The following is a 12315-nucleotide window of genomic DNA, read 5'->3' on the forward strand; positions in this document are numbered from 1 at the left end:
TAATACCAAAATAAAAACAATCGTTGGATAAAAAAATGTTATTGCTCTTTTTGAAAGATGTTTCGAAAATAATATGTTCTTTCAACACTCAGCTAAGATTTTTTTTTATTGTCTTTAGCATTTTTTTTTTCAATATAAACGATCATCTTTATTGAATTTTTAAATATAAAATATTATTTTGCATTTACGATAGTGATACTAAGAGAAAAGTTTTAGAAAATTTTTTAAAGAAGTTTTCACATTTTTTTTCCCCCAAAACATTACGCATTCTTGCTTTTACATTAAATAATCGAAAAAGAATGTAGGGTAAATATAAATTCCAAAAATATCTTCATTTTCACACTCATTTTTACTAATCTTTTAAAATATAACTATTAAAATTTTTTTCTAACCAAGGGAATATATTACATCAAACGTTATAAATCTCATCTATCGAATTGTTTCGATAGATGAGATAACATATTTTTAAAACTTCATTTAATACTGAAATACAAAAATTTATTAAATAAAATTCGGGGGAAAAATTACTCAGCGAAATATATTTCGAAAATACATTCCTTCAGTTTTCAGCCTGTACATTTTACTAAAACATTACATTCTTCATAAACTAAATATGAAGATTTGACACATTTAAAATTACATTCATCATAATATTATTTTTCTAGTATGAACTGTCATGTTGAATTTTTCAAGCTGAATTTCTGATTTTAAAATGTTATGTGAAGTTTTCTATAGTATTGTTAAATTTTTGAACGAAAGCTTCATATTAAATTTCCACAAATTTACACACGAGGGAATCATTTGCAAATTTTTGATAATATGTACATTATATAACATTTTTTGACTCCTCATCTCTCTCTCTCTCGTTCATCTGACCCTCGTTAGTTTCATCTCCTTCTTCTTTGCTTAGAATAAACGAGAAATCAGCTAAAGTATCATTTTTTGGCCAACCATCATCTGATAGATCACTGTCACTTTCATCAGAATCAAGTAAAATTGCTTTCATTTCTTCTTCAGTGTGTTCACGATTTCTTTTACTCATAATGAAGAAATAATAAGCGTTTCAATAGAAAAATTACTCTGATAATCCAAACACCCGATTCACAGTACATAAAATAAAGAGTAGCAATTCACAACTGAAGAGAAATTTTCAGAATGGCATTCTAAAAAGGAACTCAGTATTTATATAACTTATCTCACTCTTTAAAGAGGGCGATAAAGAATACACCCAATCTTTTTTTTTTTTTTTTTTTGTCTTTTAATTCTATTTTAAAAGCGGTAGTTTGTACACGGCCTCAGAATTTCCGACAGTCCTTTGATGAAAGAATAAGATGCTTGGAGTGTAAAACGACTTCCTTCCATAGTAACAACTGTCGCTACCCATTTTGTGAGAAAACTGCGATGTGAATAGGCCGCAGTGTCAATGCAATGGTTTGTCTTTATATCATTACAATAATCTTACTACTGAAAAGAGCTTCTGATGCTTGTCCGAAAAATAAACAACGTGTCGGTATCCTTATATATCATTCATCGTTACCAGAGAACTTCAGTGGAAAATTTCTTTTATAAATAGTCATAAAATCTTTCCAATTTTGAGCTAACAACACTTGAAAATAGAAACTAAAACCCTTTCAAAATACAAAATGTACGCCAACAACCTATTTACTGAATCCCTCCTCAACCTCTACCGCCCTAAGGCACAGGGGAAACTGCTGTGAAAAAGGCGCGATTGTCGAAGATAACGAGGACCTCCTGGAGTGTTCAGTAGAGGAGCCTCTTTTAATACCCATCTCCCCTAAAACGGCTAACAGCCGCCCCAAACCGACCCACGTGGATATTATAGGGTAAATTCTCAAACCGCCCCGCTGGAATCGAGAGGGTTAAATAGTATATAACTTAACTTTATTTCAATAAATTCTTAATATCCTGACGCATGATAAATAATAAAATTTACTTTAATTAATGTAATAACTGTTTTAATAATTTAATGTAAATATACATAGTAGTCTTATATTTTACAATTCACAAAATTTGGGGTGTTTTAATTTTTTTCCAAATTTGTTTCTTGCCATGCAAATTAATATCTTTTAACCGATCTGTCTGGGCTCCTCCTCCTTTAGGTCAGCGGCCCTAGGCTATTGCCTAGTCAGAAATTTGTCATTGATTTTACCCTGTATATATTTGTGACTTAATTCACACAGTGTCTATAAATCTAGCAGATAATGGCACAAATACTATAAATCTATTAAATTCTAAAAGCACAAATGTCTATAAATATGGACATTATGAATTTTTTTGAATAATATTTGTACTTGCTATTTCCTCACATACGAAGCGTGTGCAGCTAGGAAGTACTTATCGTAATCATCAAATAATTTGAAATCGAGATTTTGTTGAATTTCAACGTTTCGGGCTTCCTTGAATTCGAAAAACAGATATTTGGAATTATGTTTCAGTCTGTGAGCATAATAACTCCTAAACGCTTTGAACTAGACAAACCAAATTTGGTATATTGACATTACACCGAACTTTGTAAATTGCTATCAAATTTTGAATGTAACCATTCATAGAAAATCGGCCTCTCTGGCTGTTCGAGTAGAAGTGAATTCGATAGCTGCGAAATATATATATGAAATTTGGTATACAGTTTTAATATCTAATATGTAGATACGTATCAAATTTGAAACCGAATTCGTCTAGGGGATGGTCGTCTGTCTGCCTGTACTTATGCATGTAAGTAAACATAATTACTCAAGGGCGCAAGAATTTGAATAAATGAAATTTGATATGTCATCTTGTGATTACTTATAATTTTTTATCAAATTTTTACTTTCAATCAGTCAAAAAAAGTATTCAATATACATATTCAGTTTTTTGGTACTTTTATAGCAATCACATACCGGCGATTCAACTTTAAAAAAAAGTACTTTTCAATAACTTCGATAATAATCTTACAATTACATTGATACACAAATAGCTCTTTACGGGACTAAGAAGCATGTAACTCTCATGTGTGGAACTCAAAAAATAAAAATCTGAGCATTTGTGGCATTCATGACCTTACCCAAGGTCCACATTTTTTTCTAGGGTTGAGGAATTATCAGAGTGTAAGAAAATTTTTAGAGAGATTACTTCGGTTTATTGTACAGCTTGATATCCATGTTTGAGAATAGTTATATATTTAAAAAAAAATTAATATTTTTTTATCAGTATCTTAGTTTCTTCTCACTGTTTTGTTAATATTGGAGAAGATGTTGTGACACAAAATTTTCTATCTCTCCCAGTGGACGAAGCAGTTGAAATCGCCTACAATGCTGTTTTCGCCAACATGGGGCAGTGCTGCTGTGCCGGCACACGTACTTTTGTGCAAGAGGGTATCTACGAGGAATTCATCAAAAGGAGCGCAGCGAGGGCCCAGAAAAGAGTCGTTGGGGACCCATTCGATGAGAAAACTGACCATGGACCACAAGTAAGTTTTATTTAAAGCCAGTTAATTATGGTTACTTAATCTTGAGCCGATCATTAGTTGGGGGAAACGGGCAGAATTGGCTTGGCGAGGAGTTGAAAATTAGATATTCAACCCATTCTAATCTCTTTTTACATCGTATCATTTGGAATGGGTTCTTAGTTAATGCAAATAGACGGGGGAGTTTTGTGTAGGGGTAGGTTTGTGTGTATTCTTGTAAAGCAGGGATTGGAATGAAGCTGACATGGAATGTCCGCTCTTGCACCAGTTTTAACAGATATTTCAATAATGAAATGATGTGCAGCGCTACCACTCCTCAAGTGCGACCCGTATAAAAATCTTAAAACTGTGAACATTAGCGACTTAATCAATGGCGATTTATGAATCAGAAATGTAAAGTCCTGAATGGATATTAAAGTCTTATTTCTACTAATGCCAAAATTCTATATTCAGAGACATACTGAAAGATTTTGTAAATTTTTATTGTTTTAAATCCGTTCCGTTCGTTCTATCGCACAGCAATCTGTCCGAAAATGAAATCTTCAATTGATTTATATTTTCTTTGGATAAAAGTTATTTCTGTAAATAGTTGATTTATGATAAGACAAAACATTTAAATCAAACACAATAAGCAGAAAATCTCTTGATTTGAATTAAAAATAGGTTGTTCTGCTCACCCATCTGGATGATTATGTTTTTCACTCTATTTTTCTATGTTAGAGGTTATTCTTGCAAGCGCATTACGATTTTTCGAGGAATTTTCAGCTGCAGCCTCAAAACGACCTTTCGATTTATGTTCCAGAAATGACGAAATATTTTATGGCCAAATTGCAGCTAAAAGATGCTTGTTAAAACTTCTTCAATTTATTATTTTAAACTGCATACGATATTCTGAATATCAATAAAGATATTCTGCCAAATGTTGCAATAAATTTATATATAATTACAATAATAAAAGAGGATATTCGAGCAGTAGCGTAGTTATGTTAATAGGTACCCAGGGATAATATACTTTTCTGCTCCCAATCAGTATTGTTTATATAATTGTTATGTATTTTATTGTTCAACATAAAATAATTGTAGTTAGCGTCATAGACATGGCATTATTTTTTGCTTCTTTATAATACAGTACACTCCCGATTATCCGCGGATTTGGGTGGCGCGGTCGCTGCGGATAACAAAAATCGCGGATAATCCGAAAAAAGCTAAAAACGGGTATAGCAAAAGAGAAAACAGTCATTCCAACTTTGAAAAATCGTTTTATGTATAATAAAACGTAAAATAAACAGCAGGAAATGTTTAACTAACGCTTAATATTTTAGTATATCACTCAAAACTAACCTAAAATGCATTTTGTGAATGAAAACAGGAAAGTGCTTTGTACTTACGAGAGGCGTCAAGGATACACAGAAAAATGAATACATATGTACTGTTTTAATACTATAATGTATTATGTAATTACAAAAGCATAACTGTAAAACTGCTCCTTTTTGAAGAAATCAGTCAAAAAAAAAAAAAAAAAACTTTTTGCGGCAGGCGCGGATAATCGAGAGTCTACTGTATTTCATTTTAAAAAAATGATAAAAGCATATTTATATTTTATTCTGATGGCACCCCAAAAAGACAAGTGTTCGGGGCTTCAGTATTTTCCTTGCCCCTTGGTCCTACACTCGAGGTGTGTAGTCCCTGTGATCAAGCTGCTCCCGCATATACGAACAATAAATGTATATCGTAAAAACGCAGGTTATAACGTTTTTTTCCCTTTTTCCCCAAGATCCACATCGGTGATCGGGCATTTAAAATTTGTATTAAAATGTTCAAATTATTATGAAAATGATTGGTATTTTGAATCTTTTTCTTCTTTATTGTAGATCGACGAAGAACAGTTCACCAAAATCTTAGATTTGATTGACTCGGGAGTAAAACAAGGCGCCCGCTTGGCGTGTGGTGGAAAAAGGAAGGGCCAAAAGGGTTTCTTCGTTGAACCCACAGTTTTTGCTGACGTCACTGATGACATGCGCATCGCCCGCGAAGAGATTTTTGGCCCCGTCATGCAGATCCTTAAATTCAAGACCTTAGATGAAGTAATTGATAGGGCAAACGACACTCGATATGGACTCGGATCTGGGATCGTCACAAAAGATCTCAACACGGCTCTCACGTACGCTCAACAAGTGCAGGCGGGATCTGTTTGGTAAGACTTGTCAAACATTGTTTTATAATAGAAAGATTTATTATATATACATACTAAACAATTGCGCCAGTTATTAATGTTTTTGTAAACTTGGATAAAAAAGTTTGAATACAGATGTGTTAAAAAAATCTTGTTAATTGGTATTAAACATTTGGTGTCCTTTCCTTCAGGGTGAACTGCTACGATCATACCACAAGCCAGACTCCTTTCGGCGGTTTCAAGATGTCTGGTCAAGGCAGAGAACTGTAAGTAACAAAAAGGACCATTTTAATTTCTGCCTGTTATAATAAAATTATTTCAAGTATCATATTGCATGCATTGATTATAGTGATATTTTTCATTATGTTCGAAGATAAGATTTCAAAAAGGAATAAATAATTATGTAGCGTTTTACCAAAACATCATGTACTAACTTTTAATATAGACCAGTCATACGGAAACAAGATATTTTATCAATAGAATGTCGAGCCATAAACTCAGAGAGCGCTGTTAGAAGACCTTTAATTGTGAATTAAATAAAAGAAATGGCTTCAGTAGATAGTACTGACCTAACAATCGTAAGAACACAATAAAACATAGTTAAAGAACTCAAGTGTATGAATAATGAACATGCTCAGCGTGTATCGCTTCAGAGGGCAGATTCTTTGAACACTAACTTTAAGCAAACCACTCCACAAGCCAAAACACAGTGTAGAAACAAGCATATGATATTGATAAGATATCATATGCTTGCTACGAAGCAGGGTTCACACGAAGCCAACAATTGCGCTTCAATTGACGGTCACGTCTATTTCATGTAGATCACGTGACCGTAATTGGACAATGGCAAATAGTTGTCCTGAGGAGACAACCATTCATTGCCCTTTTGGGGTCACGCGATCTTCCTGAAGTAGGCGTGGCCTTCCATTGCGCGCAATAGTTGGCCTCATGTGAATGCTGCATAAAACACCACTTGTTTTCACATTAGATAGGGACTCATGTCGCACTCCTCAAGGGCACCCACAGGCGAGAACAACAGATACCGTCGAACAAATTTTCAAGCGTATTGCGGGTTACACATACATGAAAATACTTCGTTCCTGGTTACTGTTTCTGTTTTTATTGTCAATTTTAAATATTAATGTTTCAAATGAAAATACCAAAATTTTATAATATTCCAAAATCTTCCAGAGTATTCTTTCCAGTGTACTTTGTAGAAGGGTAAATTTCCCTTTAGTGATCACTTGCAACAGGATTACCCAGTAGGTGGCTTGATGTCTGCGATATCGTCAGCAAACAATTAATGCATTTAGTGTATTAACAATATTTTTATTTACTCATAATGGATTCATGCTTATCTCAATAAGCCAATAAATGACTGAGCTAGTGGTGGGAAAAAAAAGAAAAGAAAAAACACGTATGTGTGACCGGCTTTAGATTTCCAAGTTGACTTAGAGGTGGAAAAAACTGAGTCGAAAACACCCATTGCGTAGATTTTCCAATTTCATGAAAATAAGTTACAATACACTCTCGAATATCCGGCTTCCGTACTATCCAGTCTTGTTTTCTTTACTGTCATTAACTGAGAAAGGCAAGGTATTGGGCGTCTACTGTAAAATACAAGTTATGACAGGAAAAGAACAGCGTTCTGCTCGTTGTTCATTGTTTCGTCAGTGTGTAACGGATATCAGTTGCCGGATCTTTATGGTGCCGCTGTTCCTGATTATAACTGCTCAGTACGTACAGGATTCGTAAATTGTTCTTGGGATATGCTTAATGTTTTTTTTTTTTTTTAATGTAACACAGTGAAGTGTACAGAATTCATGTATATCCTTTAACTTACTTTTTTTCTAATAAATTTCTCGCAGTACAGTATATAAACATATATAAACTACCAGTACAGAGCCTTCTATTTGAACTCGACACGTTACCGGCAACTGCTTCTATGATTCACTGGGTCGTGGCTGTGATCACATTCCACGTGACTTGAGATGAATGGAGGGCTTAGTATTCAATAAGAAGTGAAAAAACACATATTGTTACCGTGAGTTTTAGTATAAAAACTTTGCTTTCTGGTATTGGTGGGTAAAGAAATGATTTCATAGAACTCTGGCTTTTTTGTTATCAGGCCAGTCCGCCTTAGGCCGGATACTCGGGGGTGTACTATACATTTAAAATGTTGGTTTGGCCTGTTTGAGTATATCTAAATATATTCAATGAAATAGTCTGAAACGTTTTTATAGTAAATTGCTTACATTTGATTGTTTCCATTCGACAATAAGTAAAAAGAGCGATTTCTGTGCCACATACATTAGCTCGTATATAATTATGTTTGCTATGGCGTGTAACAAGGTAATAATCGGACATGTTCCTTGAACGACTTAAGAGTGTTTCAATTATTGATTTTTATAAAAATTATACTTCTTCTACTATTTTTGATTTAATTTTATATTAATTTTTATTTCTTTCAGGGGTGAAGATGGTTTGCACGAATATCTGGAAATTAAAACAGTAAGTTTGATTTCATTTCTTTGTGTTTACTTTTCAAATGTTTCCAATCCATAGATTTAAAATATCATAAAAATTTTGCTAACCAAATTAGAAAGTATTTTAATTTTTAATTTTCTTTATTTACAATTCGCTTAGATTACTGATAATTTAAAATCTTTTTTGTAATAATTTTAATAAGATTGTATACTGTTTAATTTCGAGGAAACTTTTTCATGCTCAAAAATGTTTCCCAAGCGCAAAAAATTGCAAATAAAATTAAATATATATTTTTTGCAATTGAATTTTTTAAAGTCTCTATAATATTACTTTATTGTTGAAGTAAAAATATATATGAATACGATCAGAATATTATAACAGAAAAGGTAATTTCTACCATTGTTGAATAAGAATAATTTATATGTTCTGATTACAAAAGCTCAGTTACAGTTTTTTGTTAAGAATATTTATATGAGTAGCACTTACGATTAATGATACTTACGATAAATACGTCAAAGGCATGCCAATCATCCAAACGCTCGCCATCTTGAATAGTTACCAGAAGTGTGTGGTAATAACTTCATAAACCAGGTAACAACCTCCAGAAAGCAGTGTACACTTTTGTCTAGTGGCTTTGTTACTCAGCTATAAGCCCTAACGTTGCGAGTTCGAATCTCAAACCTGCACATTGGTGACCCTGGTTCTGAACAACCGCATCCTTCGTTCAGCTGTCGTGGCTCCATCTACTGGCAGCAACTACTCGTACACGCTCGCCATCGCCCGCCATAACTCTTGGCGCGATTATCACGTTCGTCGCTCGCCATAACTGGCGCGATAAAACTCCACCGACTCACTGGTGGGGGAGTATTGTGGTAGTAACTTCATAAGTCAGATAACAACCTCTGGAAAGGAGTGTACACTTTTGTCTAGTGGCTTTGTTACTCGGCTATGAACTCTGACGTTCCGAGTTCGAGTCTCAAACCTGCACAAGTGTAAAGGATGGCTTTTAGGGTTGCAATTAAAAATTTGATTACATTTAGCGAAGAAAAAAAATGCTGTTATCCTTTTCAAGGATAACAGTATTTTAAAATAAAGAGGTGAGGGGATGTACGTGACATTGATGACGTATCTAGAGTTTTCATATGAAATTATAATCAGAATCGATACAGTGGGATAAGACTGAAAAACTCTGTCGCCAGTGTTCACTATAGATAATATGCTACGAAAAAAAAATTAAATTCTGTCTGAAAAATTTATTTCTGTCGAAAATGAAGGGAAGAAGAGGCAGGCGACTCTACGTATCTGCAACTCACAAGTTTTCATATGAAGTAAAAATTGGCAAAATTCGACCAGTGGTTGGGGCTTGGAGACTAATTCATTATTATCCCTTATTATTTTAAATATATAGATTTATGTGTGATAATTTATGTATTATGTTTCCGGTGTTATTTATTTTCTTTCTTTTCTGTTTTAGGTGACAATCAAAATTCCCAAGAAAAATTCTTAAATACAGCCAGAATTAAAATACCGTGAAAGAGTATTCAATTCGAACAAGCCATTGCATGCACTGGATTCGTGCGAATCCCATTGAATTTTTGTATGGACATATTTTACGAAATTTTTTACTGTTTAATCTTTACTTGATTTTGTAATTTTTGAAAAGTTTGTGCCATTTTCGATAAAAAATAAATTGAAATTTGAAATATTTTAATCGTGTATTATTTCATTTCTGCTTAAAAAAGATGAAATTGAAATTAAGAAAATTTTTCACCTATCTGATTTTATAAGAATCTCTGTGTACTGAATTTTGTTTTTTGTTCAGAGAATAATTACTATGATTCCTTCAAAAACAAAATAAATAACCATAAAATATCCATTTATAAAACATCTTGTTACAGTATTTATTAAACATTACTTCACAGCACCCTTCCATTATCTATTACATGCATAAAAATAATAAATTGAATAAAAACTGCTTTTTAAAACGCACATCTATTAGATTATTCGTTACAATTGGCGACCCATTTGTTCTGTCAAACTGTAATACAATTAGTTGCCATGTCAAATTACCAAAAGAAAATGTAAAACCTTAAAATTTCACATTTATATAAAATTAGACTGAATGAATAAAAGAAATATATAAAAATAGCAGTTTAATAAGGATCGAAATTCATGTAAAAATTGTATAATTTAAATTGTATAAATAACGTGCTTTGGAAAATAAAAGAAAAAATCTGACAATGAAGTTAAATTTCCAAAAATACAGTCAAGAGAAATGTAAATGCCTTCCAATTCACTTTTCATGTTAATATTTTTGTGTATGGAATGTAAACAGCTGATAATTTGGCTCTGAATATATTAAAAAATATATCGTATTGAGAACACATAACTGTAGGAAATTTCAGAATTCTATACTATCAGTTAGTGAAAGAAAAATCGAAGCAAATTCCATCTTTATAAATAATGAAAAAAGTCAAGGCTAATAAGTTTTTAAAAAATTTTCTTCACAAGCATATGCATAAGTTAATGCTTCTTTTTTTAAAAAAATCTTTCTTTCTTTATTGTTATTATTGAGACATCTGAGAAGGAACTCCATTGTGCCAAAAAGTATAATACTTACCTCACTGTTGTATGTAAGTATTCAATGCCGGGAGGAAATTTCAAGGCTAAAAGGTACACAATATACATATGTAATAATTTTTAATTTATCTATGTTCAAAAAAATTTTAAGCATTCGAATACTGGATTCATTGTAACTTCTAACTTGCGTGGTTTACTATGTTCCCACTGAACCAAAATGCTGTGACAGTAAAAAAACAAACTTAAGACTCAAACAAAAAGTTCAAAATACTTTCCTACGGTCTGTCTGTCCATCATCTTATTCATTATACTACATTGTGCTGGTCATGACTTTTAGAAACAAATCTGGATAACAGATAAAGAAAACTTCGTTAAATCATGAAGAATAAGGCTTTAAATTACCTTCTTCAAAAATTGTTTTACATGTATAGAGAGAAAGAGGAAGATAACATATATATACTAGCTGACCCGGCAAACTTTGTTCTGCCATATAAATTATTTCTAGTGAATATTTTGGTTGTTAATTAAAAAATAACGAATGTATTGCAAGTGTGTGAGAATAGGATCTATGACAGAAACAGGAATGGAGAGCTTTAGACGATGATCGCCGATAAAAAAATACCAATCATTCATTTTCTCAATACAATGTATTTTATTAACGTAACGAACATATAAATTGTTTGATCTTTTAAAAAATTAAACGTAAAGTGAAAAAAGTAATATATTTTTTGTCCTAAAGTATAAAAATGAAATAAAGAAAATCAATATTCATTTCGAAGAGCAATTAAGTGTACGATATTTTTTGTCAGTCCGTCTTTAGCTAACACAAATAAACTCGATGGTTATAGGTATTTTTTGATGCCAAATAAAAAAAAGAAAGAAAAAATTCTGGATAGGGACATCCTAATTACCTAGCGTTATGAAATATACCTTACGACCTATTCTCATACCTACCAAATACACATAAAAATCGCTCGAGCCGTTTAGGAGGCGTACGAACACAAACACTGTGACACGAGATTTTTTATATATTATATAATTTATAAGCTTGAACATAAGATTTTCATGAATGCATAAGAGTTCAAATTTTGAACAGGAAACGAAACAAAATCAAATTCAGACATATAAACACACGGAATATCTTATATCTTTACACGAGCAATTTTTGTATATAGGTGTCTTGGCTCTAACGATTTGGACTGAATTTTATATTTCGATAAGGTTTTGCTTTTTATCTTTAAGGTGTCTTTCCTGAAAAAACGCGATTTTACGCATACAAAAAAATTTAATAGCTAAATATTTGAATCTTTTTCTATCTATCTTTTCTAAGTGTCATATAGCGCCAGCTCTGACCCGATTTCACCATTTCAAAACTGAGTGTAAGTTCAAAAATATAAGTAATGTTAGATACACTGTAAAATGAATACTGTAATAAGGCAGATTGTTTCGAAAGACTAAGTGAATTCATGATTTTTTTTTATTTTTTTTATTTAAAGACTAGTTCCTATGTAGGTAAGAGAGAAAAATATTCGTATGTAATCTTTATGTGATTCCTATTTAAATATTTTCGCCGAAAAAACACGTTTTCACAAAAAAACTGCCGAATTAA

The 12315-nt window shown here is 32.2% G+C and overlaps 1 protein-coding gene across 1 annotated transcript in view; it reads left to right on the plus strand.

Moving 5' to 3' along the window:
* LOC129981373 (retinal dehydrogenase 2-like) overlaps nucleotides 1–9831 on the plus strand; it is a 31751-nt gene extending 21920 nt beyond the window's left edge. The window contains exons 8-12 of the mRNA XM_056092199.1: nucleotides 3285–3469; nucleotides 5338–5660; nucleotides 5831–5905; nucleotides 8111–8150; nucleotides 9601–9831. Coding sequence (XP_055948174.1) covers nucleotides 3285–3469; nucleotides 5338–5660; nucleotides 5831–5905; nucleotides 8111–8150; nucleotides 9601–9633 — 656 coding nt within the window. The 3' untranslated portion in view covers nucleotides 9634–9831. The remainder of the gene's footprint in view (nucleotides 1–3284; nucleotides 3470–5337; nucleotides 5661–5830; nucleotides 5906–8110; nucleotides 8151–9600) is intronic.
* The last annotated feature ends 2484 nt before the right edge of the window (nucleotides 9832–12315 follow it).

The sequence above is a fragment of the Argiope bruennichi genome, chromosome 8, assembly GCF_947563725.1.
Source record: "Argiope bruennichi chromosome 8, qqArgBrue1.1, whole genome shotgun sequence".
Taxonomy (NCBI): domain Eukaryota; kingdom Metazoa; phylum Arthropoda; class Arachnida; order Araneae; family Araneidae; genus Argiope; species Argiope bruennichi.